General features: G+C 39.1%; 1 protein-coding gene and 1 long non-coding RNA gene across 5 annotated transcripts in view; both read right to left on the reverse strand.

Moving 5' to 3' along the window:
• Positions 1 to 14,753: 14,753 nt before the first annotated feature.
• On the reverse strand, positions 14,754 to 19,156 carry LOC147654231 (uncharacterized). The gene is made up of 2 exons (XR_015284750.1): positions 19,074 to 19,156; positions 14,754 to 18,477 (listed from the first exon to the last, which is right to left on the reverse strand). It is a non-coding gene; the product is annotated as an uncharacterized LOC147654231 (long non-coding RNA).
• A 1,820-nt stretch (positions 19,157 to 20,976) lies between these two features.
• LOC111923643 (uncharacterized) overlaps positions 20,977 to 27,969 on the reverse strand; it is a 65,462-nt gene continuing 58,469 nt past the window's right edge. For 2 of the 4 annotated variants that reach the window (XR_015284749.1, XR_002861196.2), the window contains 4 exons: positions 27,552 to 27,680; positions 24,106 to 24,201; positions 23,033 to 23,105; positions 20,977 to 22,581 (listed from right to left, as the gene is read on the reverse strand). Coding sequence is in view for 1 of the 4 variants with exons in the window: in XM_086881842.1 (XP_086737968.1) it covers positions 23,048 to 23,105; positions 24,106 to 24,201; positions 24,363 to 24,424; positions 27,552 to 27,680 (345 nt within the window). In the remaining 3 variants the exon portion in view is untranslated. Of the gene's footprint in view, positions 22,582 to 23,032; positions 23,106 to 24,105; positions 24,202 to 24,362; positions 24,425 to 25,237; positions 25,390 to 27,551; positions 27,681 to 27,969 lie in introns of those variants that run through there. The other 2 variants (XR_002861191.2, XM_086881842.1) reach the window with 2 other exon arrangements.

The raw sequence follows: 27,969 nt of genomic DNA on the forward strand, positions 1-27,969 counted from the left end.
CATATCATCAGAAAACTACAAAAGTGTTCTCTAGTGACCGGATTCAAATATATTTTCAACAGATATATTTTTCCTTTCCTCTTTATAATTTTCCTGATTATTACTAAACCAGTAAATGAATAAATAATCTTTTCTAATTTAGTATGTTGTTTTCATTCAGCATAAGCAGGCATACCCACTACTGCAATATGACATGGTGAACATGATGAAAGCCATCTGCTTCCAAAGGTTATGGTTCAGAATTTCACTCAAAATGTTGTGCAATGGTTCCAATTACAGATGCTCATATTCATGTGCCAGTGTCATAAAGAACATGAAAAGGCAATCTCACCAGATCTGTCCAGGAACAGGTTCATCATAACTTCCCAGATTTTTTCAGACAACCCCAAAATCACAGCTGGCAACATCTTAGGCCACCCAAGACATTTCCACACCACCAGCTGGTATTTTAATGTTCCACAGCATTGATTTTTTACTGTGGCTTTACAGTTCTGTTAACCTATGTGAGGCTTTTGGGAAAAAAGTGGTTGAAAATAAATCCTTAGGATCAAAATAAAACAGTCCAGATGGAATAACTAATTATATTTAAGGCAATGGTAAGCTGGTACTTTGTTTAGCAACTTTGATATAATAAAAAGTTTTAATTATAAAAAAGTATCAGAAAGTAGAATAGGTAGGTAGATGGTTAAAGAATGAGAAGGGTCTACTTATAATGATATGACATCCAGCTCAGCATGATGATTCTTATGTCCTTTCCTGAAAAAATTAATGGCAATAATGTGCACTTCCTCTGGCTTTTTAACTCTTCATATCTTCCATCTTCCTTAATAATCCTGTTTTCTTGCCCTGATTATTCTTTCTTCTTGGCTTTGTTAGACTGAGCTCCTTGCACTTGGAAACTTCTTTGGAGCTATAGAACAAATAAGACAAATGGGGTTGTGATCTTGACTTCCAACAGGTGCTATCAGAGAACAAATTCTCCTGGCCAGTGGCAGACGGTCATCCCTTGTTTTTCACCTTTGCAGGGCACACAGTGAAGTTTTCTATGACAAGCACAGAGTGAAGAAAATCCACATTTCCTCATACTGCTCTCTGGGGTAGCATGCAACCCATCTCTGTCTCTAGAGTCCCTATATAGCAAATTTGTGTATTAAGTAGTTGTGGGTTTCTTTATAATTCAAAGGTTTTTGCTCATAGGTTTCTAGCTTTTTTTCATTAAAAGCCCAAGGCTGAAGGTAAGGTGAAGCCAAATCTTAGTTTCATGCTTCTTTTTGGTATGTATGGAAGAACAGTAATGGAGAGCAAAATCCAAAATCACCTCAGTCATTCAGGAGCAGACACCTCTAAATTAGCTGCAACTATCGCTGATACACATGAAGTAAAACACATCAGAGGATAAAAGTGGAATTCATCTTACAATTAAAGTCTAGATAATTGATTGGTTAAACAGGGAAATGTAGGCACCATTGCAGACAGCGCACTAAGGGCTCATAGTCCTCCCCAAAACAATCTAACAGCATTCAGGTGCTGCAGAAGCATGGAGGAGAGGATGGAAAGAGCACAGAAGGCTTCATAATGCCTTTGCATATATAAAGGACAGAGCATACTTCAGATACTTCTTGCAGCACCAGACACTGTATCCCATAAAACAATATGATAGACTTGGTGAGAGATCACAGAAAAATAACAGAAGTGAAAATGAGGTCTTGTGAAGAGAAATTGGAAAGACAGAGGATTTTCCCTTTATACAATAAGGAATGAGAAGAAAAATGAAAACATTTTACAGATTAATGTTATCATATAAAACAGCACAGGGAAAGCAGATCAGGGGCTTCCACTGTGGCTCTGGAAGGAAAAACAAGTCATTCACTGAAATTAAAAGGTGGGCAAGTCAAAACTGATAAAAGGAAATACCTTTTTATATTACGTGTAATTAAATTGTGGAACTCATTGCCAAAGGAAGTTGTTGAGACCAAAAGCTTCACCAGATTCAGCAAGAGATTGGATATTATATCAATATCATGGATATCCAGAGTTATCATAATTAAAGAAAATAAAACTTTTGGAAGAGATATTAAACCTAGTGCTTCAGGGCTTAAACTAGTCTCTCACAATTAGTGAATAGGATCAGGAGATCTCTGTGGAGGCAGATTATTCTGCCTCTGCCTCCTGCAGGGTTCTCCTGTAGTTCTTTATAGCATCTACTTCTGGTTGTATCAGATTGAGCAACAGACAAAATGGTTCTCCAGTCTGACTTAATCAAGGATTCCTCTACACTTACACTCCCCTGCAAGGAAGGTCTGCCTAGAAGTGGGTGTGAATATGTGCTAAACCTTTCTGTGTAAGCACAGGATGGGGTCACAGTTTGATCCTTAGTCACATGTGAAGGGTATGTAAACAGATGATTGTATGCTTGCAGGGATTCATTGTTTTTCTGATTTTAGTGTCAGGTTTGCCCAGGACTTCTGAATTTGTTATTCTGCACAAAGATGCAAAACAGTCTTAAGAGAGAGGTAAAGAAATTTTATTTAACAGCAAGATAATCAAGATGATATATCAACATGTTCATGGTGCTAAACTAACAAAACCCAAGAAAAGAATAAATCAATACTCAGGACACTCTAAAAATCATGTTTTGAAGCAGGTCATTTAAAAGATTTATCTTTTCCCTATTTCTTCTCATCTTGGCTTAGTTTTGCTGAGCCTCAACACAAATTCTGATCCCATCCTGGTGTGGGGGTCTTAGATATAGATCAATTGTGAGATAAGCAACTCATAGACTTCTTTCTACAGAGAGGTGTCCTGTCCACAATATGTAGTTTGAACTTAAAAGTCAGTTTGCATGCAAAGAATGCAGAGAACCCCTTTAATCCAGGGCTGATTAGGGAGATGCCATTCTCATGGTTTGAGAAGACATGTGGCAGTGGACTGCCAGTCAGTGGGAAAATACATCTTTTGTATTATTTGCATACTACAAAATGGGGAGGAAAAAAGTTTTGGAATAAATCCAGACATAATTTTTACCTCTTTCTGAACCAACAATAATTGACCTAGTTTTACTCCAAACAATAGCTGACCACTGCAAACATGAAAGGTCTTTAAAAGCTGACTTTCCATCTCACCCACCCACCAAAGCTCTTTCTTTCTTTCTTTGGAGAATTAAATTGCCTCAGTGTAAAGAATTCGTACTAGATTTAGCTCTAGAAATCTGATCCTACATTTTTTTCCCATGAAGAATAATTCCTTGATCTGCTATCTCTGGCACTTTTCCTAATCCTTACAAGCATTCATTATCTATCTTGTTTGGTTGGGGTTTGAGCTACATTTAGAGATATTATTGGCAAGTACTTGTAAATATACAGTAGCCTAGGTAACCCCTTCTTTTGTATTTGCCTTCATGCACAGGGTTACTCTAAGCTACCTCTGCCAGTGTGGGCAGAATTTAATAAAGTCTATAACTAGATATTTACTCCACCTCACCATCCTTGAAAGTAATTTCTTTAAAAAGACCTAACTGAAGATACAAGTTGAGAGCACTGTAGAAAAAGGTTTTTACCCTTTTAGTTGCTATTTTTGCAATTCTTCGCCCAGCTCAGGCTTTTCTATTCAAATTATTTATTCTTTCATTTTGAAAGCATTCTGACAATGACATCTAGTCAGAAAATTTTTTCTACCTCGTTGTAAAATATGGACTTCAAAAAAAAGGGATCCAAAAAGTCAAGTTTTCAACAGTAGTGTTGTGGCTAAAACATATTTCAAACTCCTCTTTGCTTAGTTTTAACCTTTAATGTCTCATTTAAGACTGTATAAATACAACAGGAATTCAGATTTGTATTCTTGACTCCCTTATATTCCTATTTTTCACTTTTTTCTCATCGTGTTTAAACTCCCTCCACCCCTATAGACTCTACTGAAACAAGGGTAGGGAAGACAAACACTGGGTGAAAATAGTGGATGGGAATGATTTCTGCACTTATTTCTCCCAAACAGAGAAACTCAAAATAATAGGAGTGAGAAAATTATATTTTAGGTGATAAATAATAGCAGTAGTAATAGCAATGCAGCTCTACAGCTGAAAAAATATATGACTATATAGCTGGGCATGTACCTTTAATTTTGAATAGATATTAATTTATACAGACTCCTCTGCAAGCCCCATTCTTGCTTTCTCTGACCCAAGTATTACTGTCAAAAATGCAAAATTTATCCTGGAGGGATTTTTTATAACTGACTCATATAGGGGTATTTTTAATGGGAATGCTGACACAGTCCCATCTATTCTATCTCAGACAGCGCTAGTCAGTTTCTTGTACATAAAACTCATTTAAATGCAGTGATGACAAGAGCTTGTGTTTTCACAAGCCCTATAAAGTTCAGTTCAAACAAATACCTGTTATCAGGCTATTCAAGAAAAGGAATGTGGGAGGGGGGGTTGTTTTAATGTTTTACTTAGTTTTGAAGTGGTTGAATGGTTCATCAACCCACTGAGTAGTTTCCTTAATCATTTTCTTTTTAATTAATAGACTTGTGAACAACCACAACTGCCTTGTGGAAACACTAAACAGATGACTAACTTGGAGAGAGCAATCTACTCAATACAGTCTGCCTTAATTTGAGCCATACATGCTGAAAAATAAAAGCACGGCAAGTATGCAGGTTATTGTACAGCTTTGTGTCTGCTTTCGGTTAAAACAAGTCCCTGGTGAGCAGAAAGCAGCAATCATAAAACTGAGAGGAACGTTTTAGATTTATTGCCACCTGTTAGCATGACTTTGAGCCGTGTAAGGGACACTCATTATCAGCCAGGTTAGTGTCACGGTGCTGGCGCTGGTGGCCACCACGGCCGCTGAAGGAAATGGTCAAGTGTCAGCTCTGTGGACCAGAGCAGACATTAGCGCCTGATTACAGGAAAGATAGCACACTGTCACTCTGTTCCTTCTGTCCTGTTTCTGGATAGGAACCATCTATTGGGGGTTCATTAGAAACCAGCCTTGAGGCAAGTCAGCGCTGTAAACTACAGCTGTCTAATTGGTTTTGCTTGTGTGCACTGTCTTTGCTTTTATAATGGGGAATAGCAACATAGCCTTTCTAATTAGATTGTTAAACATAATAGCTGAATGGCACAGCAGTAAAGAATTTGCCCTAGTCTTTGTAATTCCAGAATAAGGCACAGCAAAGATCCAGGATTTTTCCAGCCCATTTCCCCCATCATCATATCCAATGGTAATGAGACTGGGTGGGTTTTTTTTTTTTCCTTAAAATAATGCAAACGATTGTAGGCCTTGCTAAAATCCAAAATAAATGTCAAAACAGAATTCCAGGAGCAAACACATCTCTCCCTTTATTCTGTTGTCTCTGCTTTCATTTGCTTCAAATGCTGGGGCTATGCACTAATTGGTGTCTTTGTTGGCAGTGAACACGGGGGGGGAAAAAATGCAAAGGCTTGGAAGATGAACTCTCCTCTCTGCCCGAAGGTGGTCCCCCTCAACCAAGGCTAAAATGCACTAGTACAGTGGGGAAAGCTCAAAAATCACCATTTGCTGCACCTGTTTTGTGTATTAAGAAAGGAATTTGGTCTGTCAGTCACCTTTCATAGGCTCTAAATTGATTCAGAAGCAATAAGAAAGCTTCACAAAGCCAGTTTTTTCTCAGTGCCTTAGATTCAAAGTTCTGGATTCTTTTATACGTCCTTGCTGGTTTTCACGTAAGGACTTTGTCAGCATGCTGAGCACATGCAGAAGGATGCAGAGACCTCTATTTCTATTTGATTTCTGTAGAGTAATTTAATGATATCCTCACAGACATGATGTGGTTATTTGGAAGGGTTCCTAGTACAGTGGAAGATTTTCCTTTTCTAACAATCATATTCTCCTTTCCTTTCACAAGTATATCCTGGTGAAAGAGTCTCCATTAGATCCATGGGATAAACAGAGTAGGGGGCAAATAATCAAGTATCAAATAAATGTGCAATTTGTATTTATTCCAAGGTTTAAATCACTCTTGACAACATGTCAGTGAAATGCCAGCATATTTTTACCACAGTCTTCAAGCCATTCAGTGACTCTTCTGTCAGATACTATTTTTGATTTCCTAGTTAGAAAGTGGAAAAAAGGAAAATGGTTTGCTAGAATAATGAAACAGACAAGTTTCACCATAAATTCTCTCTTTAAAAAGGTAAATTCTTCAGTACTCTTGTAGATTTTTTTTCTGGAATATCATAGAAACTGATGTTTGAGATATATGCAAGATGTCACGGGAAATAGCAAATTATTCAATGTGCAACTGCAGTAAATAACAGCAAGAGGAACCAGCTGTGCAACTTTCATGTGGGTGTCTCAAAGGAAACAGAAAATTAATAACAAAAGATAAGTGCACTACACTGAGCCTTTCGCATGTATTGCTCTCTACTGCCTTAAGCCTTCTGAGTCAAAATGAATTTGATTTCTACACAGTGGCACTTCCTCATCTCTCAGGGTTGCGCCATGTTCTGAAGAATCTTCAGAACCAAAATTCTGAGAAAAATTGCTTGAACCTCATCTTGCACAGTCTCTTTCTATTAAGTCATGGCCACATTGCCTTGCATTACCAGAAACACTCACAGCAAATAAAACTCATTCTGTTTCCAAAACCGGAGACTTTTTCCTTCTCTTTTATCTACAAAACATAAGTTTATATCATACAACTCTTTTAGTTCTTGAGAAGTTGCAATGTTTAGTTAATAATTGTAAATAGCAAATACTGAAAAATTTTGAATTAGTGCACCAGAGGATCCCCAAAAGTGAATTCTTTTCTGTAAGAGATTATTTCTGAATACGAGAATGATGAGTACTTTTAAGAAATTTATATCAATTCTTTATCTACCTTTCCCCAGGCTCATCCAATTGTGATATAAACATCATTTTAATAAGTAAATATGAGTCTATCACAACTGTGTTCACCAACCAAGATCTCAACAGAATGGTAACACCTAATTCCAAGAATAAGTTTCCTAAGATGCCCATTAAAGACCTTCTTCCTAAAATGGATTTGAGAGATCTTAGGGGGTCATTTGATGTTTTATAATGTTGTATGAGGTTGCTCATGGCTTTTTTCTGTCAAATTTTGATTATCTCTGGGGATGGAGTTTTCACAACAACCTTAGGCAACTTGCACTAGTGTTACACAGTCCACATGGTGAAATTTATTTCCTGATATCCAATAAATATTTTTCTTGTTTTGCACTTTGTATGTATGTATGTATGTATGTGTATGTATTCCTTCTCATGCTTTTGTTGAGCATCACCAAGAGAAAATAGCATTAATCTGGCTTTGCCTTCTGTCCTTCAGACTGAGCAAATCAAGGTTTCTCATATGGTCCTTGCACATCAAGGACTTAGCAGCTAATCAATCTAAGTTCAGGTGATAGACTGGACTCATTCCAGTACCTTGGGCTTAGTCTTGTCTTGGGGAGTTCAGAACTGGACATAGACCTCCAAATGTAGTCTCAGAAGCATGGAACAAAGAATATTCTATTGCCTCAGTTTGGAGATTCTGGTCTTACTAGTTCAAGGCATCTACCAGGACTCTGCTCTCTTTTCGGAGCTGCCTTCTCACCAGCCTGTCCTGTTGCATGGCACTGTTCTAAACCACACTGGAAGAATTTACACCTGCCCTTATTGAACTTCACTGGGTTCTGTCAAAGCCCACTTCTCCAGTGTAATGATGTCTTAAGTGTGTTTCTTCCTTATCCTTGTCACTGCTTGTAAGAGGAAAACTTGCCTTCCCAGTACTGATTTCCATGGCTGCGGGGGAAAATGTTCTATTAAAAGTAAGGAAAGAGTCTTCTCTCTAGAACCAGCTGGAAACTTTCCAGGAAGTTCAGTAAGACCTTTGTCCAGGAAAGTCACACCTATCTGAAGCACAAACCCATAGGAAAGGTTGAGGAAGGAACCAGGAGGACTGGTGTTGCCTGCATGATGCATTCGGTCTGCAGGGTCTGAGAGGGATGTGTCTCAGTGAACACCGAGACGGCAGGAAAATGAGAACTCTTCCCAAACTGGCCAAAATTTAGAGACCCCCATCCTAGAAGCCAAAGAGCACCTTGGAACATGCATGAGCTACTAGACAAGAGAAAAGAAGCTGGCACTCACTTTTGCCTGTTCATCAAATGAGAGGAAAGTCTGTTTGAAACCATCAGCTGCTGCTGAAGAATTTGTGTTGATTGCCAAAGATCAAGACCACAAGAACTGAAATCTTTTTACTGCAGAGTATTAAGCAGTCAGACCAGTATGCTTCTTGTGGAAAATTATGTTAGTATAAACAATAAACAAACAAATTAATTCTGCTCACTTACATTAGGCTTGATCACAAAATTTTAGTGAAAACTAAAAAACAGGGAGAGACAGAAAGAGAAGTTTATTAGGACTGCTGACATGCTTTTTCATTAGAAGGTGCCAGTTCTCAAGACCCAGTAATTTTTTGGCACTGTGTCTGTTTTAAAAAAGCTCTCTAAAGAAATTTTCTGTACTTAATGAGACAACAGGTGAGAGATGGCTTGAAACTGTAGTGAAATCTTTTTTCCACAAGAGGCCCATGCAGAAGATACTACTCAGCCTTGATTCAGGTCCTTTCTTCTTGATCCAATGATATTAAGTGAAACAGTCCCAAAAGCAGATACAAACCCATTTGTTAGGGCACTCACCTACACTAAGTAGCCTTGATTCTTCACTGTGGATCAAACCAGACAAGAACTTGGCTTTCCCCCAAAGGCTCTTCAGCAGATGCTTTAGGCAGAAGCCTACTGTTTTGGGTAAGATTCTCACAAATTCCAGAATTTCAAAGAGTGTTTCTACTTCACTTGTAAGTAAAATGTAACCATTGTTCTCTGGCCAGACACAGACAGAGGTTCTGCCAAATTTATAGAAGACAACAAGGCTGGAATTCATCTCATTTAACCCCAAGCATTCTCTTAGTCCATGGAAAGAATTAGGTTTTTCTGAGGTGTGATACATCTGGTCTTTCTTAGATACCTTAGGTGAGATTTCTCTTACCAGATGTTCTTACATCCAAGCTGGTCTCCCAAGCCAATGGACCACAAAAAAACAACTCTACAGCACTATTTGCTTTATTCTAAGGGAAATGTCTAAAATTATCTAAAATTGTTTGTTTCTTCCCATTGACTATAAGCAGAATAAAAAAGAACAAATCAGGGTTAAACACCTTTCTCATAGATATCTGAAACTGGATGCAATGAATTCTACGCTAAGAGGAAAACTGTCCATTTTCATTTGAAATTATGGCTCATATCCAGCTTTAGTGAAGAGAGGGTGTAAACAGGGATTTAAGAGAAGTGTGGGGTTGCTTCCTTGGCTTTTGCAGGCTTTGGAAGAAAACCTATACTGTGCTCTTTCTTAGGTTATATGCTGAAACATGTTTCTATGTTGTCAAAGATAAAATAATTAGTAGAACATGGTCAAGATCAAAAGGCTGTTCCATGTCATAGCTAATTTGAGAGTTACCACAAATATGACAAGTAGTGATTCCTGCTGGTCCAATACCTGCTGTAGCCAACCATGTGGATTCAGAGTGAAATGTAATACACTCACATTGTGTTTTAATTCAAGTTGTCATAAGGTGTTAATTTAAGAACTGAATATATTTTTACCACTCCTCATCTCCCAGTTACTATTCACATAAAAATGAATAATGGCCTTCTATTCTAAGCAAGAATAGTTAAACACCTGGCCAGTGACCTCTCAGACACCAGTTTCAAAAAAAGTGTATGAACTAAAAAGCTTTATGCTGATTCTATGCAGAGCTTTATCGGAAAGTAGTCTAACAATACTGTTACTGCATCTTGACAGAGGGCATGAATTCTTTTTCTTTCTTTCTTTCTTTCTTTCTTTCTTTCTTTCTTTCTTTCTTTCTTTCTTTCTTTCTTTCTTTCTTTCTTTCTTTCTTTCTTCCTTTCTTCCTTTCTTCCTTTCTTCCTTTCTTTCTCTCTTTCTCTCTTTCTCTCTTTCTCTCTTTCTCTCTTTCTCTCTTTCTCTCTTTCTCTCTTTCTCTCTTTCTCTCTTTCTCTCTTTCTCTCTCTCTTTCTCTCTCTCTTTCTCTCTCTCTTTCTCTCTCTCTTTCTCTCTTTCTCTCTTTCTCTCTTTCTCTCTCTTTCTCTCTTTCTCTCTCTCTTTCTCTCTCTCTTTCTCTCTTTCTCTCTCTTTCTCTCTTTCTCTCTCTCTTTCTCTTTCTTTCCTTCTTTCCTTCTTTCCTTCTTTCCTTCTTTCCTTCTTTCCTTCTTCTTTCCTTCTTTCCTTCTTTCCTTCTTTCTTCTGCACTTCTGCACTTCCACACTTCCACACTTCCTTCCGCACTTCCTTCCGCACTTCCTCTCTCTCTCCCTCTCCCTCTCCCTCTCCCTAAATTTGGCATATTGAGGACATCCATCCAGGCATTCTGTAAGAATCAGTATCTTTGCTATGCAGCAAACATGGAAAATAACTGATCTAAAGAAGAATCATTTCATTTGGCATTATTCATAGATTTGAAAAGCATTTAAGCAAAAACATTGTATTACTCTGATGCAAAAAATTATTTATTCTGTGCCAGTGACTCATGCATCAATATTTTGATATGCATAAGCTGAAACATTCACCCCCAAATTAACCTTTGTGTCTTACTGTGATCTGTCCACCTTCCATCTTAACCACAGGCAGTATTTGTATGGAACACTATTCCTACACACTTCCCTGTAAACACTTTTGAATCCACAACACAAAATGTGGGCAGCAAATGACAGAATGAGAGGACACAGTCTCAAGCTGCACCAAGGGAAATACAGGTTGGATGTTAGGAAATAGTTTTTCACGGAGGGAGTGATTAAGCACTGGAATGGTTTGCCCAGGGAGGTGGTGGAGTCACCATCCCTGGATATGTTTAAAAAACAATCTGGATATGGCACTTGGTGCCATGGTTTAATTGAGGTGTTAGGGCTGGGTTGGACTCGATGATCTTGAAGATCTCTTCCAACCTGGTCATTCTGTGATTCTGTGATTCTGTGAAAATATAATCTTCAGCTGCTAAAGCCTGATTTGTAGGTTTCAGTTTCAGAGGGAGAGCTGCCATAGCCTGATGGCCAGAAGTGAGAAGAATTCTTAATTGTTACAGCTTTGTTAATCATTTTGTATGCTGATTGTTTCGACGCACCAGTACCAACCAACATAGGAAGATCTGAATCACAGGAATCACAAGTTCCACTACTAGGTACATCAAACTACACATGACTTTGAACTGTTCAAGGTGAGAACATTTCACTTAGTTTTTCAGAGGCTGTCATATATCTCCTCTCTTTGCATAAAATTAAACTCTATCAGAAAAGTAGCAGGCTCTCATATCACCTAGAAACAGTTGTTTACAGGTTTTCCTTCATCTTCTTCCGCCATTCCAAAGGTATCTCTTCTTTCTTCTATTTTAATTTTTTTTAATCCATCATTTGTTGTACTAAAATGATCTTATAACTACCTTAAGCCTTTCTTTTCTTCCATATTCCTCTTAGACACCATACTATCTATCATATAGTCTTGATATATGACCTCAAGTTATTCCAGTAGACTCTCTTTTTACCTTTGTTCCAGCAATGATTTCAGCTAAAATTCTGTTTAGGAATTTTTCATTAAATATTTTTGGCCTTTAACAGATACAACAAATCTTCTACTTTTCATCATATGGTCCCAGTAGTGATTGAACATAGCAGAATCAGACCTGCATGACGCAAGACATTATCTTTTATTAGCTGAACTGGGGAAAATATCAGATTTGGTTTGAATTTTAAAGGGCACTAAAGGTGAAATGAGGCAACTTGCTTAAATGCCTTTTCTTATTCTGCAGCAAAATTGAAAATATCTTACATTTGTTAATAATTTGTTATGCTGCTCGAATTTGACTCTGTGCCAGAGCATACAGACAAAAGCAGAATTTCTGAAGGCCAAGAAAATATTTATGGTCAAAATAAGAGATAGAAGAATCCACTTACCAGCTACCACAGCTTAGTGGTTAGGGCACTTGCCTACAAGGCTTGAAGCCTTGATCAAGTCCCAGACTGATTTTTCTCTCTCTGATTTACCAAAGAAAAAATCAAAGACCTTAAGTCTGTTTGACCGTGGGACTGAGCCATTTGGAAACTTCAGTAAAGAAGAAAATGTTTGCACATTTTAAAGCAGGAATGCTTTTAGACCCTTACATCTCTTTTGCTATTTTTCTCTTTTGCATTTTGAAACTCTACATGCATTTTTATTTTGTAAACTGTATCCTATTTGACATAAGTAAGATGTTCAACTTTCAGCACTTATAATGACAGCTAAACTTTTTCTGCCTTTCCAGATGAGCTTCAGTCACTTTCTTGTCTACTCTCCTGTGAATATAATAGTTATCCAGTTTGGGGATTTCATTTTTACCTAGATGTCATTTAGCTACCTTTCTTCAGTTCTTCAGCTGGGCTGGCTTTTAACTGAGGTTCAAAGTGCATTAGACTTTACTGTGAGCTTTTGTTTGCTTGCAAATTTGATCATATTATTTTAAAGCACAGTATCACAGAAGGTCCAGAGGAAGCTCCTCCATAGACTTTCCTTTTTTACTCTTTCATATGTCTAGATTCACGTCTCATTTACAATGGATTTCCAATTCCAGTGGAGACAATGAAAGTAAAATTAAAATAGCTCTCAGTGAAAAGATTTCAGTATTGACAGAGACACTGCTGTGAAGGGCATCTGAACCATGATTTTCTTGGAGAGCAGGCTTGAAGATGCTGTCTCAGATCACAGAGCCAGAAAACTATGCCATAGCCTTCTGCAGAACATATGATCTTTCAAATGCCTGTCAATTTAAAAAACTGTGGATTTTATTTTGAAATCATAAGAACTTTGAGTATTATTGGAGCCACCTTAGTTTTTCTTTTTTTTATTCTAAGAATGTGAGATTTTTGTGAAGGGAAAAAGCAACAACATGACAACTGTTCTAGAGTACATGTAGTGGCTTATTTTTATGAGAAAGTACAAGGATATTCTCCAGTGTTGTAACTGCAACTCATCACAGTCACTGTCTTTAAGGAATCTATATAAAGAACTTTTGTGGGTTTTAACTTAGACATGAATGAATGACAGTCAAAAGTGAATGACTGTCAAAAGCAATGTTCTCTGCTCTCACTTCTTCAGTATCTGCTTGGCTGAGGTCAGAATTGGTCTGTTTAGCCCCACTGACATTACCAGGACAAAGCACAGACCACGTAAGAGGACTGGAAGAAAGGGCTTATTCTGCTGTGAAGTTTCCATCACAGCTGTGTGGGGCAGAGGGAGCAGGAGGGAGTGGCAGTGGTGTCTCCTATCGTGGCAGCTAGCCAGGCTGAGCAGCAAAGTCCTCCCGGGAGGCCAGCGGGAGAACCACATTGGAGCATGGACACATGGGTGCCAGGAACAGGGCAAGGGGGTTCCATGCCTGCTGAAGAGAAGCCTCTCTCTGTCCATGCCCTATCAATAAAGAGGATATAAAGGGTGGAAAGTGTGTAAAAGATTCTGTTTGCACTCACACCTGGGCTGCTAGAGAGTGCAGGAATGGGCAATGGAACTGCAGGGGCATTCCAGAGCCAGGGAAAGGCCCCTAGGGCATGAAGCTGATGAACAGGAGATGACACAGGACACTGATCACAGCAAGACGCTGTATGGAAGGGTTGGGTTGGCCTAGTATTCCACCAGAGCCCCCAGGGCTCCATCCCTGTCCCACCAAGGGAGGCAATGGGAGAGGGTCTGGAAAGGCTGAAGCAGCAAACCACATTGCCAGGAGCCACGGGCAGCCAGTAGTGCTGGGCCATAGCACATCCTTCAAACTGATCCTCGGGATCAGCAGATCCAGGCCAGAGCTCAGCCTGGAGTAGACAGCAGGGCAGCCCAGCACTCTGTGGTGATTTCTTATCACAGTTATTTTTTTAGAGAAAAATGTATAAACACTCATGCACACACTTCATTATGAAGTATCATTTAGCAATCTATTCTCATGCAAGTTTTCTTCCTCGTGTAAGCTATTAGGTATGACTGTTTAAGGAAGTTAACTGGAGTTACTAAATATTCCTGTCATATGCTTTTGGGGAGATTTTTTTTTCCCTAGGCCTGTAATCACATATCAGAATTTACAGCATATGCTACATACAGTCTTGGCAAATAGGACTATGGGGAAGAAATTATAGTGCAATAACTCATTTCTGTTTTCCCTCTTGTTTTAGTGATAGCACTAACACAAATTACAAAGGAAATATGACTTAAAGTAAGCACTTCTGTGGTTCAAAATGCTATTTAAACACTTTCAGGTCACCTTAGGGAATGTATTTCACCAAGGACTTTGTTTTGGTGGTTATGTGTGAGTGTGGTTTTGTGCATGAAAGTGTTTCTCTGTGTGAGTGGAAAGCCCATGGGGATGTTTTTTAGCGCACTAGTTTGGGATTTATCATAGCAAAAGCTTGCTAAGGAGAGTCAGTCTTTTGTTAATTGAAGCTAATCACCTGGTTTTATTTCCCTGACTTTTGTAACGCCAGTTTATACGTAAATAGGGCCAGATTCTGAGAGGAGAAATTGTTTCTATTGTAAAATGTTTTGAAAAATATTAGAAATTAACCTAATAGCTTTAATTTCTCTCTGGACTCTGCCACTTAATTTTCAACATAAAGCTAAGTATTTCCTAACAAAAAAATATTTTATCCATAGTATCACTTTAAAGGCTCCAACTCATCATAAAACTTTTGTGTGTTTGTATGCATGTTTTATTTAGTGCCCCAATAAAATGTGGTTTCCCCGATTCCTTCAGGTCACTACTCATCCTCTAGCTTAGAATTTGAGGTTTGTACAATACTTCTTTTCCCAAAACACAGCTACATTTATTTCCACATTGTCTTCAGCTTTAGTAACATCCATCAAAGCTAAATCAGGAGGCTAAACTCTTGCTACGTCTTGCGCCTCTGTTTCTGGCTACACAGGTTACTGGATACAGGGGCATGGTATCACAGCCCAGCAAAACAACATCTGCTAGAGTGATTAGAATTACATCACTGCTGGTGGAGAAATGTTTATTAAGTTCTTTGAAGATGAAAAGTCATATTCACAGGATAATTGATGCAGAATTCTAACAAAATTACACAGAGTCCTGAATACTTTTTCTTCCATGCCAAATGCCTCATAAAAATACCCAACACAATGTCAGAAACAGGTGTAAATGTGTCTGTTTTGCAAAGACAGATGAATACAAATCAGTGAAATCAGGAAGGTGGCCATTTCATTTTACAGAGCTTGGTTCAAATGACAGAGGGTAGGTTCATACAGCTACATGCCCACGGCAGCGTGTTGTCACATTGGTCTCTGTGCGTATCTGGCTCCCACAGAGCACAGCAATTTGTGTCTAGGGATTTCCAAGGCACATAAAATGCAAGCAGCTCTTTGCAGGTCACATGGTATGCTTTGTGTTTTTTGAGGTTCTGTAAGCATGTAGCTGAACCGGGCAAAGGACCCCAGAGCTGGGCTTTGCAAGCCTCCAAAACGCTGCTCACGGTCCTTGTGGACTGGCAGACGGGAAGCTTGACCACCCAGGCACTGAGGATTGAAGCACAGTGAGGAGCTACAAATACAGGCTCCAGCTGGAGATCCAGATAAGCTTACATCACAGAAGGAACTGTTTTGAGAACAGTCAAAGTACTGAAGTCCAGAGACAGCACTTATCGACAGCTGCCCCAAAAAAAGCAGAATAATGCTCTTGTGTGCCATGAAGTTCAGATGATGTGCTTCCAGCCTCCAACCTTTGTGTGTGTGCTCACGTTGCATTAGTTCATTTAATGACTGAGGGGAAGGATGCCTGAAATTATGTTTTATTATTCTCTTCTATATATATAAAAAAAATTAAAAAATCAGAGAGGGAAAATATAAAAAAAAGTGTGTGTTGCCATGGCTAGTGTTTACTGATCCCTGACATATGACCTGCCTAAAATAAAGGTTTTTAACAGTGGCCCTGGATATGACAGGGTTATTGTAGAACCAATTCACTGTGAGCACAGTAATTGACTAGAATTTTTACAGCTGCCATTTTCATTATCAGATAAGCAAGGCTTAATATCAACAGAGCACAAAACCTTAGCACTTTTCTTGTACAATACCCTGTACAAAATCCCCAGTCTTACTTTATTTCTCAGAGAAGAAAACATTTATTAAATTTAATCTTCCCTCATGTGGAGCAGCCACGATCTCAAGCTGGGAATTTAGGATTTACAAACAGCTGAGCCTTCAGGAAATATACAGCACAGTTTGGAAGAAAAGCCTTTGGTCTTTCTAATTTTTAATATTCTCGTCTACTTAAATTTTTGTCTCCTTCAAGTACTCATGAGGTTTCATTACTTGTCTGTTACCAAATTTACTCATCAGAAATCCAAGTATTTTGTCTAAATCAACTAGCTTGGATGGGAAAAGACTGACATTTCCAAAAGTAGCTGCCAACTGAAACAATGTTCCTTCATGTGTAATGAACACTTGATTAAGATTCTAAAGATCCTAAAGATCTTGATTAAGTTCTTTGCCCTTCAGTTATAAAAGAGTTTTAGGGAACAAGTCATACACAGCATCAGGTGAGATATATGTTACCTTTCTACCTTTCTGCTGAGGTTGTTAGCAAACTTTCATAGTTTCTAAGTCTACACTGGCCAAATAATTCCTCAGACAATACTTCCTTTGCTTATTCCATTCCACTTATATCTGAATTATTCACTGTGTTGCACTTTATAAACATTTACAGTCGATATGTTCTAAAGGGAACAAATAACAGTTTGCCTGCTATGAATGTGGGCTTGGCTGCCAACTCCAATACCAGCAGTACAGAGAAAAAGTTTCTTCACTTTCCCCTTCAGGATATTGCTGGGAAACAAGGCATGGGAAGAACATTTTTCTGCTGAAAAGTACTATTCAGTGCAGAAGCAATTCACATTGCAGAGGAACTTGAAGTCAAAAAAAATCTTGCTTAAGGAAAAGCTTTTATAGCAAACTGTACAATGATTGTAGCTATTTTTTCCTCTAAATTTTTTGTTGTCATAAAAATATTCTTTCAACATTTTTTTATATTAGAACTAATTTTCTCAAGGAAAAAAAAACAAATGTAAATAGAAAACTATAACAAATATAATTCCTAAAACAAGAAGAAACTTGTGGAATTATGAAACAGTTAAAAATTGTTTATATGTTGCTTTAATATTGGGGGAGAAGAAAATCTGCATCAAAATGTCTTACAAACAAAGAAATTGTTCAAGATTCTTTGAAATGCTTTGAAGACTGACAAAACATGTGAAGTAGATCTGTGCACTTAGGATGACTGATGGTTTTTGGATTGAAACGGCTGGTTTCTACTCAGTATCAGAGCATTGCCATCTGGAATTATTAATCCGTAGGATCCCATCAGAGTTTTGACAAATGTAAGGGCAGATTCCCAGGCTAGAAAGCACCAATGTGTCTCTGCAGCCCACTGGGACAGCATCAGCCTTGTCCCTCAGAATGTCTTTTCATGTGGACTAATTAATACTGAGGAAGAAATGAGAATCCTTGTGCCTGTAGTAAAATGAGACCAGCCCAGGAACTGGCAGCTACCACAGAGCTGCCAACACTTTGGGGTTTTCTAAGACCTGGTGGAAGACCTTCTTTTTTCCCAGCAGGCAAAGTTTAGTTTTAAATCCCCACAGAAGACAATCAAGTCATATTCAGCAAGCGCATCGCTTAACTCAGTGTACAATTTGTATATACATCTTCATCATGTCAGCAATGGTAGTGAGGACCAATACTAAGATCAAACTCAGACTTCTCTGTCTGATCTCAGTGATTAATTCTTGCAGCATAAAGGAATTTACAATGCAGGTCTTCTTAAAACTACCTTGTAACAAGCAGAGAACAGATATTATTATTATCATTAGAAACAGGACAGGTATAAAGCACTTCCTGAGTCAGTGGAGGGAGCATCTTTGCTTGCTCCATTTCAATCAGGCGCTGCTTGTATCAGCAGAACCAAACAGTTGCCTTTGCATGCTGTGAAGAAATGTTTTCATGAAATATTCTAAGTGGTATTGTTTTCATGAAATATTCTAAGTGGTATCCCTCCACTGAGGTCTCAAAAGGTGTTTTCATAATATCCTTCTTCTAAGACAGTGGAGACATGCAACATGGAACAAGGATCACGGCACTAGTTTTCTGTTTCAGTCTGCATGTGTCACTGATCTTCTTTTATTTATTTTTGAGCCCTTGTGCAGAGATACCAAGGTGGGACAGGCCAATATACAGAGCTACACACAAAGAGAAGGCAGCACTAGTTGAGCTAGTACCTTTTCCAAGAGCAAGAGACACAAGAAAAAACTTTCTTTCATCTTGATGTTTTGTGCATCCCAGAACCTTGATGTTTTTATGATCATGGACTTGAGCTGGGGGTTGAGTGGGTATGCCAGTCCTGAAGGACAAAAGCACCTATTTCAGCTTTCAAACACAGTCAACACAAATCTTGCTCCATAGTCCACCAGCTCACACTCCCTGTACTCTAGCTAACTCATTAGAAGCAAACTGTTGAAGCCTTACATTGCCCTGGATACACAGCACAGCTGCCATTCTTGCACTCTGAAGATGCAAACACCAGCCTCTTGTTTGGAGGAGGATATTTACACTATTCAAAGCACCAAAACAGTGTGAAGGGCCTGGCATCTACAGCTGGGAGATACCTGTTGCTATGTTTTCTTTCATTCTGGACTGTCCCAGCAATGAGGGTACTTGGCAGTGTGCTTTAGAACACTGTGTTTTTAACTAGATCCACTGTTTGTTGGGGTTTTTTTGAGGACATGGCAGTATTCTTAAAAAAACACTTAGAAAATTGAAAGTAAAATTCACAGAAATCTTCAAAATCTTGCTATTTTCTGCTGAGTACATCAGTGAAAATAAGAGAATCTTCACTTTAGGCTGTGACTTTAAAAGATGCAGCCCAAAGTAGCAAATGATATAATCATTACCCGACCTCTCTGGAAAATGAGCTACAAGGAAGAAAAAGCTACTTACGAGCCACAAAGTCCCTGCTTAAACACTCTTGGGGAGTTTGGACAGAAAGAGGCCTTCAGGGCTTGGCTTTGGAACATACACACCTCCAGTAAGGAGAAAAAAACATCAGTAAAAAGCATGTGAATTTAATGTAAATAATTATATTCAGTCTCCCATGTTTGAACATTTATTCTAATGTGAAAGGTTTTCTTGAAGCAGAAAGTGACTACCTGGTGTGTTTTGGATCCTAACCCAAAGGAATACACCCCCTCCCATCACACAGTAAAATCACATCCCTGCTGTTAATGGCTCCCTGTACAAAGGCTAAGAGCCTCTTGCACAGTCTCCTGTTGCACTGCAGGAAGAATTTGGGACTTGCACTCAAAAGCATATGAATTCTGCTCCAGAATCATGATCCTTTTTCAGCTGGCTGCTGCACTGATATAGTTACATTTGCTGTGTAACTGAAGTGTGCTGGAAAGCTTCCCCAGTTGATTATCCCTTCTAGAGCTGGTGAAAGCATGGGGGGTTTTTTTGGTTTAGTTTTTTTTTTTTTTTTACCATGTTATCTTGTTTAATCAGGACTAAGTAAACATATTACACACTAATAATAAAATCACTGGAAATTCTCTATTTAATCTCTGTGATTTTCTTTAAAGGGCTCAAACAAAGACCAGCAGGCTCTCTAATCTTATGATCAACAAAGTTACATCACCAGCAGCCTCTGTTTTATCTGTTTACAGATCGGCTAATGTTGTTAGAGGGTGGTGACATTAACTATTACTGTATCAGTAGACAGTGCAATTGCATTAGGCAGCCCAAACTTTGCTGTCACTTCTGGCTGCAATTGCTTAGAGGAAACTCCAGAGATTAGTTTTAATACCACAAGACATTGTTGTGGCTAAGTTCGGAGAAGGAGATCACAGAGTTGCCACCGAAGATGCCATAGGAGCCTTTGCTGAAGCCTCCAGTTATGCCAGAGAAGCACTCCAGAAGCAAAAGTCTTTTGCTGGTGAATGACCATCCTCTGGGCCAGGCAGCCCCAGCTAACTAAGTATCGAGAGAGGAACTAGAGGCAAAGGGTTCAGTCTGCTCCCCATTCCTTGGACATGATGTCTCTCCAGACAAAACTTGTTCCTCCACTCTCACACTCTGCCTGGTTGCAGGATAAGCCTGGGTGCAGGCAGATAAGGCAGGAAGCCAAACATCAGCCCAAAGAGAAGGGACCCTGGGGTGGGGGCTGCCTGCCATCCCAGCTGCTGCACGGCTGCAGCGTCACCTTCCCTGCCCCGTGGAAACAGGCTGTGTCCTGGAAAGAGCCACAGCTGATTATCATCACGCCTCCCACATAAGAGAGATGTGCTGGAAGGAGCATTACTCCAGTCAGCCTCCCACAGCTCTTTGCTTGAAGTTAAAAGCTCAATCTAACCCTTAACAAACATGAATAAAAGTGCTAGGGAAGGAATTTTAATTGGCTGACACTGTAAATGCTTTGAAGGTGCTGTGTCATTATTGACTAACTTTCAGCACACCTGAGCCAGCCAGAGGGCAGTGATGTTAGTTTTGAACCCAAGATATTACTCTTACAGTGTCCTAGCACCCCATTTTTAAACTGCATCATCTCTTTGCATTGAGCAGATTTGTCGTGCCTTGTGGTGTCAATAAAACCTTGCCTTGCTTCTGCCCTGACCCTGCAGGGAGGGTTGGTGCTGATTTCTTCTCATACCTCCGCCTGGCACCGTTCCAGCACCAGCACATGGCTCACCCACATGCAATGCTGAGCACCCACAGAGTGCAGCGGGGTAGATAACCTCCCTCTCTCGCACTTCTCCCCAGGGCTCCCCTCCTGCCCTGAGCTGAGCTGTTGTTTCTCCCCCATGCAGATGCCAGTGCAAAAAAAAAAGCAAGTGGGAGACAAGGCCAAGACATGGAAAGTGAGTTCATTTTAACTGACATGAAATCAGAAGTCATCCAAATAGGAACCTGAAAGGATGCACACTGAGCCCAACAAAATGTTCCATATGGCGCTCAGGTAGTAAGTATTTGTCAGACAAGATAAGTTAAATTCATAAAGAGATATTACACAGTCCCATCGCAATGCTTTCCAGCAGACATGAGAACTGTCTTTGTATCCTCTGCTGAAGGAAATCAGGAACTCTAAACCTTAATATTTTCAGGTGACCTAACTCTAAGATGCAGGGAGCTTTGCTCTTTTTTCCTTTAGAAAAGGTCCTTTTAATGAAAAATAAATGACATCTGATATTTAGGCGTCCAATGCCCTTTGGCTCCTGTGTGATTACAATAAAATATCAGGAATACTTCCACTACAAAATAAAACATATGATGAAGCCCAGAGGAAGAAACCTTGGAAGTGACAATCTTCTCCTTCTATAAGGATGTACACAGCTAAATCTGAAGTTTTTGCACAAAAATTAATGAAATGTTATTTATGGAAATTCTGCTGACATCGATAACTGAAAAATCACTGCTTTACATTTTTGGTTTGTATTCTGTGTTGATCATGTGAAGGACCTTTTTAATGGCCGCTTTTAAACATCCAGGAGACAACATCAAGCTTTTATTACACTCATTAGGAGTTACTGAACAGTTCCTTTCAGCCTTCAACAAGAAATTTCTTCTCTGTTTTTAAACCACAAGTTACAAATATTTGAGACTCATTTTTGCTCCCTTCTTCTATCCTAGCTGTGTAGCCAATGTCAGTATGCAGTACATATACCAGGGATAACCAGTGATGGAGGGAGCTGTAGAGGGAACAGGGGGCTGCCTTGGCAGATGGACAGACATTCCCCACCATGGATGAGGGAAGGGTTCCAGCACCCCTGGCCCCACCAATGATCTGTCCCTGAGAGCAGCCCAGTCCAGTCCAGGCAACAGCCCAAAACAACACTAAAATAATTCTACTCTTACAAGAAAGTATTTTCATTTGCATATCCATGTTTCAATGAGGGCTTTAGAAACATTGAGCCTATTCCTGTAAAGGTCAGTAAGTGTTATATGTGCTACCCCAAGACGCTGAAATGCTTGAGTAAAAATAGACTGTTAAATGAGAGACCTTCCACAAATGAATTTCCTAATAGCTTTGATATTGTTGTCAGCACTGATTTCATGGATGAGCTGAAACTAGCCTGAACTTGCTGTGCCACCCAAGTTCATCAAAAACTGCAGGAGGAGCTTGGATGGGGAGGGTAGAAAGGCCCTAAAGGTGATTTGCACCACCTTTAAACCTAGACCTGTTGTCCAGAACAGCCTCAGTGGTCTCTGTGGTTTACCATCATCTGGAAGAAGTAATCTGAACCATCACAGTACCCAGACATGAGATCATGCAAAATAGGTGAGAGACAAGTACACAGAACCCAGTAACATCAGCCTGAGAAAGTTCAGGTTGGATGCTTCTTTCAGACAAGCACTTCACATACATCATGTCCTTCAGAGACTGTAAACTCTTATCCTGTTGAGGTGATTTAAAATCAAAGGCCAGTGTACCAGCAGCTGCACAAGTGAGGAATGCCTAAGAAAATAAATACCAGTTAGAGTGCTATTTAATGCTGTTAACTGCAGTGGGTGGAGGCTGGAGGGCAGTAGCTTTTAACAGGTTTTATTTGAAAGACTAACTCAGTGTGGTTGTCACGACAGTTGTCTTTGTGACTGAAGTTGTATTGCTAACAGATGGAAATCTGGCAGCTTTTTCTAATTTATGCAGATGCTTTGCAGAAGGAATTACCATCCTAAGTGATTCTAACACTAACCTTACACAAACCTTTCTCCACTGTGTTAATAAACAGAACATTTTAAGGCTGTTCTGCTCAAAACAGTCAAAATGCTCAACTGTGCCTCCCTTTCTCTTACAATTTAGCTTTAAAATTATTTTGCATAAAGCCTCTTACTCAACTGAGAGTTGGATATGTAGCAAAAGTCAGCCTAGTGCTCAAAATACCCATTTTAATTATAAAATTACCTACCAGGTTGTGTCTTCATTAATGAGCTAAGCTTGTGGACCATCTTGTTCTTGAAAACTGGCATTCAGTACAATAGCTAAAAAGAATGATTTAACAAGAGAACTATCTAAATTGGCAATCATTTAAAAGGACTGAATAATATTCTTAATAGCTGTGTAATGTTTCATGTTTTTGCTTTGATTGGCACTTTTTTAATTGTTAACACTCTTTTCAAACTGGCAACACATTGCCTCATACTAATCTGCAGCAAACCCTACAGTATTACATACCAATGCGAGTGCTAAATGGGCTCAGAAACAACACACCACTGGGATGTTCTGAGGCATTTGGTATATTTAATGGATCTCTGTTCTTTATAGAAGATTTTAGGAAATCAGGAGATCATATGCTTTGTTTTGCCTCCTGACAGTTTGAAGAAGTGGATGCTGTAGAGCTTATCAGTGAAAATTTATTTGCATAATCAGTGCATCAGCTGAGTGAAAGGGATATTTGCTACTACATCTGTAGCTCTTTGAGATTACTGATCATGTGCATTCACACTGTAGGTGACTTGAACAAAAGAGCGAAACTCTGGAAATAGTTCCCTGTTTCTATGTGTAAGACTTTGACCCTCACTGGCTGAAGGCAGTAATCACATAACTCTGTAAGGAACAGAGATGAGACATGATATTGAGACATGCAGACTATTGAAACATTTCAGAGAATGAGTCAAAATTAGTTTACTTTTATTTTTTTTAACAGCATATGCTTGACCTGTAAGCCATCTTTTGGGTCTAAGCATTCTAACTTGAACCAAGAAAGATACCTTCCCTTAAATAACACGCTCACCCTAGAAAATAGGAAAAGACGAATTAGACGAATTAGATCCTAAGCTTAGGTGCCATAGTCAGGCAGGTCAGATCTTTGTATGGAGGCTTTCAAATGACTTTTTTCTTTGGCCATTTTCTTCACAGGACCCCAGATACCTCCTTTTAGAGACCTTTTCTACCATTAACTTAGAAATGGGGCACAAGACACTTTTGTCAAGAGGATGATCATCTTTTTTTTTTTCTGTGTTTATAAAAATCCTGAGTCACCTGCAACCCAGAATTGTCTGCCTTCTCAGGGTGCAGTCAGGTGGCAGCTTCAAGAGTGCAGCAGTCTTCTCAGCAGCCTCAAAGCATGGACACACACTATGGGCAGAGAAGACAAGTGAGCATTGGTTGCAGTATAGGAAGCAAGTTTCCAGGCATGTGGCTCAGGCTTCAGTGAAATGGTTTGTTTCCTGTCTGGAAACCTCAGGCAGCTGTTACAGAGGGGAGATGAGATGCTCCAGTGAGGTAGGTGTACTTACCTTCTGCTGCTTTTTGGCCCAAAGCATGACCTTGACTGCATATTAATCTCTGTTCTTTTTCCCTAGCAATCAAGTGAAAAGAAGTCTCAAGTTGTGGTGACAAAACGTATCCTGGAACTATTTGTAAGTAAAAAATTTCCAGCTCCCTCCTCAGGGATCCATATAGTTTTTCTAGATTATGTTTTTGAAGGGACCAGATCTTTTTCTAATTTATTTATACAGACTACTCTGTCATGATGCTTCACCTGCAGAACCTCCAGAAAAGGACAAATTTTCCCTTAAATCACTCCAAGTTTAACATCCACTTTTAAAGCTGTCCCAGACAGCTTCTGCTTGAGCTTTATAAAAAGAATACAGACACTCAGGTGACAGAACAAGAGCTGTGCTCTGGGAAGGATGAAATAATGACTAGGAATGATGAAAAGGGGTGAAGACTGTAACAATCACCCAATTTCTTTGACTGTGAAATGCCAACTCAGCAAAGGAAACAATCTCTGTTTTATCATAATCCTGTGTTTGTACTAATGGGTACAAGAGATTGCAGACTTTCCAGAGTGGTTTAGCAGTGACCCAACTTTGAATTAACACAAAAGAGTAAGCAGCCACTTCTGAAACTCAGGGAATTTTAAAATATAAAGGTCTTTCTGTTGCTTGACAAATATTACAGGAGTCTGAAGGGTTAGACAATATGTCAGGTGGGAAGTACCAGTAGTCCCAAACAGTTTTACAAGAAAACTAAACCATAAACCCCCAAATTCTGTGTGTAAGTAATACTACAAAATTGAGTCTAGTAAGAATTTATAGCACTTTGTGCCTCTGGCTTCTTGTGAACTAAAAAAGATCAAAGGCTGAGTGACCTCAGCACTCAGTCAGACCTTCAAGATGGGGTCCAGTATTCCTCCTAGTTGATGACTGCCTCACAGGGAACACAGAGCAGCTTGAAGAATAGGGCCTTAAATGCATACCTGGCACCCAGTTAACTTCTAGAGTAAGTACTGTTTTGTTAATCAGCATTTGTTACACCCCAGTACAAACTGCAGCTAAAAGAAATCTCATGCACCTGGTCTGAATCTTGGTCATTAATTAATAAGCCTGTCAGCCTTATCACAGTAAGAGTTAACCTACTCTAGCTAACAAATTACTGCTATTCATGTTTCTTGTATTTTTCCTTCAGTAGGCTGTTTACTGTACATTGCACTTACAAAATTCCATTACTTACATAGATAGCAATAGTGCATGAAGTATGTCTCCAGCTGTTTTCAACTTTTGTGACCTATGTAAACACTGAGCTTTAAAATAGTTTATGTTAACTCCTATTGAGAATAAGTTAATTCCTCAGCTGACTGATTCTAAGTATTTTAAAGGCTATGGTCTCAAGTGAGCTTTACATTTCATATTTCATCTCAAAATAAAGCTAAAACTTTCCTGTCTTTAGCTAGAAAGCTGTAAATCAGTACCATCTCCTCCTAATGTTTGTACTGTCACAGGGTTTATACCCCTATTAGAAAGAGATCTTTAAGATTTGCAATATACTAATTCACACTGCAAACTTCCACAGGTAACAAAGTGCCCTGTCAGAGTACGGCTCCACATTTTCTCTTAATTCTACAAAGGGAGACTGCAAACTCACAATGCCACATTCAAATAAACCTGCTGTAAATTTAAAAATATATGATTAATATCTGTCACACGTATGCATTTCTCTCTTCAAACCCAAAATATAGAGACTGACAGAAGCAAAATTATAAATCAAACAGTATTCTTAGTGATAGTTAAAACACTAGACAAAGGCCCATGTTCTGGTCTGCTCTTCTCCATAGCTGGAGTAGTGTTTTTTGTAGGATGCATTCATTTGAAAAATTATACTTTCTATTTATTTGAAGATTCAGCAAAATGGGAGTAGCCATTTTAAATCTGTGTGAACAGGTAAAAACACCAGCATTACTTCCTACAAACCCGTTTTAAACTGATGCAATTCCTCGTGCTGATTCACATACAGAGGACAGCAACTCTGCATGCAAAAACTTTCTGGGATGCTTCACTTGCTTTATGGGCAGAATCTACCCTTGCACAGTGCAGCCATGAAAGGACCTTCAGATGGAATCATGGAATCCAGGCTTGGAAGGATCCTTCATCATCATCATCTAGCTCAAAGATCCCTGCCACGGGAAGAGGCATCTTCCACTAGTTATGGGTTGTTCAAAGCCCCATCCAGCCTGGCCTTGGACACCTCCAGGGATAGGGAATCCACAGTCTCCCTGGACAACCTGTTCCAGCACCTCACCACCCTCACCCACAGTAAATGTCATCCTAATATCTGACCTGAGCCTTCAGTTAAAGGCTGGAAAACACAGAGAAAGTTGCTATGCAAGGAACATAATGTATGTCATAGGAAGTGGCAGGGGCAGAAGCTCTGTTTCAGCTTCCCAGGGGTTTGAGTGAAGGATCAATGAATGGTAGGTGGAAGACTGAAACTTGGCTTGCACTCCAAGACATATGCACTACCTTTGGAATGACTGCTCCTCTCTTCTCATGTTTTCAGTGGCAGTTGCCTAGCAGACAAAACACAAATCAGCCTTGAAATACAGATTTTCAAGACTTGTATTGCTTTTGTTCCTTTGAATATAGGCCTTGATAAGACAGTTGCAGAAGTGTTTTCTAAGAAAACAATTTAGTGACTAGATTACTCATCTTTGACAAATGCTGAAGAAGGATTAATGAGGATTAATTTCAGCTAGAATTTTCCAAAGTCATTTTTTCCTGTCTGAAATTGTTATTTCATTTATTCCAGGTAACTAACATTCATTGCTTCCAGTGCCAGCCAGAATGATGTTTAATATCATGAGCTAACATTTTATAAGTTGAACAAAAATTATCAATGGCCAGGATTTTTCACATTAACCCATAGCAAAGAGGTACAGTACATGACACCGCACTGTTAATTCTGATTATAAAGTTGAATTTGGTCTGCTTTGACCATGTAATCCTAAGTCAGTAAACAGAACTAAGTGGACCATAAATCGAGGATGAAAAGAATGATGGAAATGGAAATGCCAGCATAAAGCTTAATGGATCTGCGGAACACACAAAGTCATAACTGTTACACAGAAATGGAAGAATTGACAGCATAATCCATCTATTACAAAGCTGTTACTGTAAAGAAGGTAACAACACCACTTAGAGTCTCACCTTGTGGTCTTGAAGGAAATATTTTTCGTAAGGACACTTGATAGAGACATGCAGCAGGACACAGCATTTGGAGCAGCTCAGGTGTGGATCCAGCATCTCAAGCCCTTTCTTCCTCAGCCTGAGACACACCTGGAAGAAGTTATCACAGATCTCATGCAAATACTTCCAGGGGCATATAAACCTAGGCTTTGTCATAGAATGTTTTCCTTCCAGATCACCTTAAACATTTTCCCAATTTGGAAAAGAAAGTATTACCCTCTTTTCTTTTTTTTTTTTTTTTTTTATTAATGGCTGATGGATTGCTTTTTCTCTGTACACCTAATTGCATAACTAGTCAGTTTGCAGGTAAGCTTTTCAATCAGTTAATAAGACAGTTAATAATGTTAAAGCTCATTAACTCCCACCAATGTTAATTCCT

Source organism: Cyanistes caeruleus, chromosome 3 (assembly GCF_971803275.1).
Source record: "Cyanistes caeruleus chromosome 3, bCyaCae1.hap1.1, whole genome shotgun sequence".
NCBI lineage: Eukaryota > Metazoa > Chordata > Aves > Passeriformes > Paridae > Cyanistes > Cyanistes caeruleus.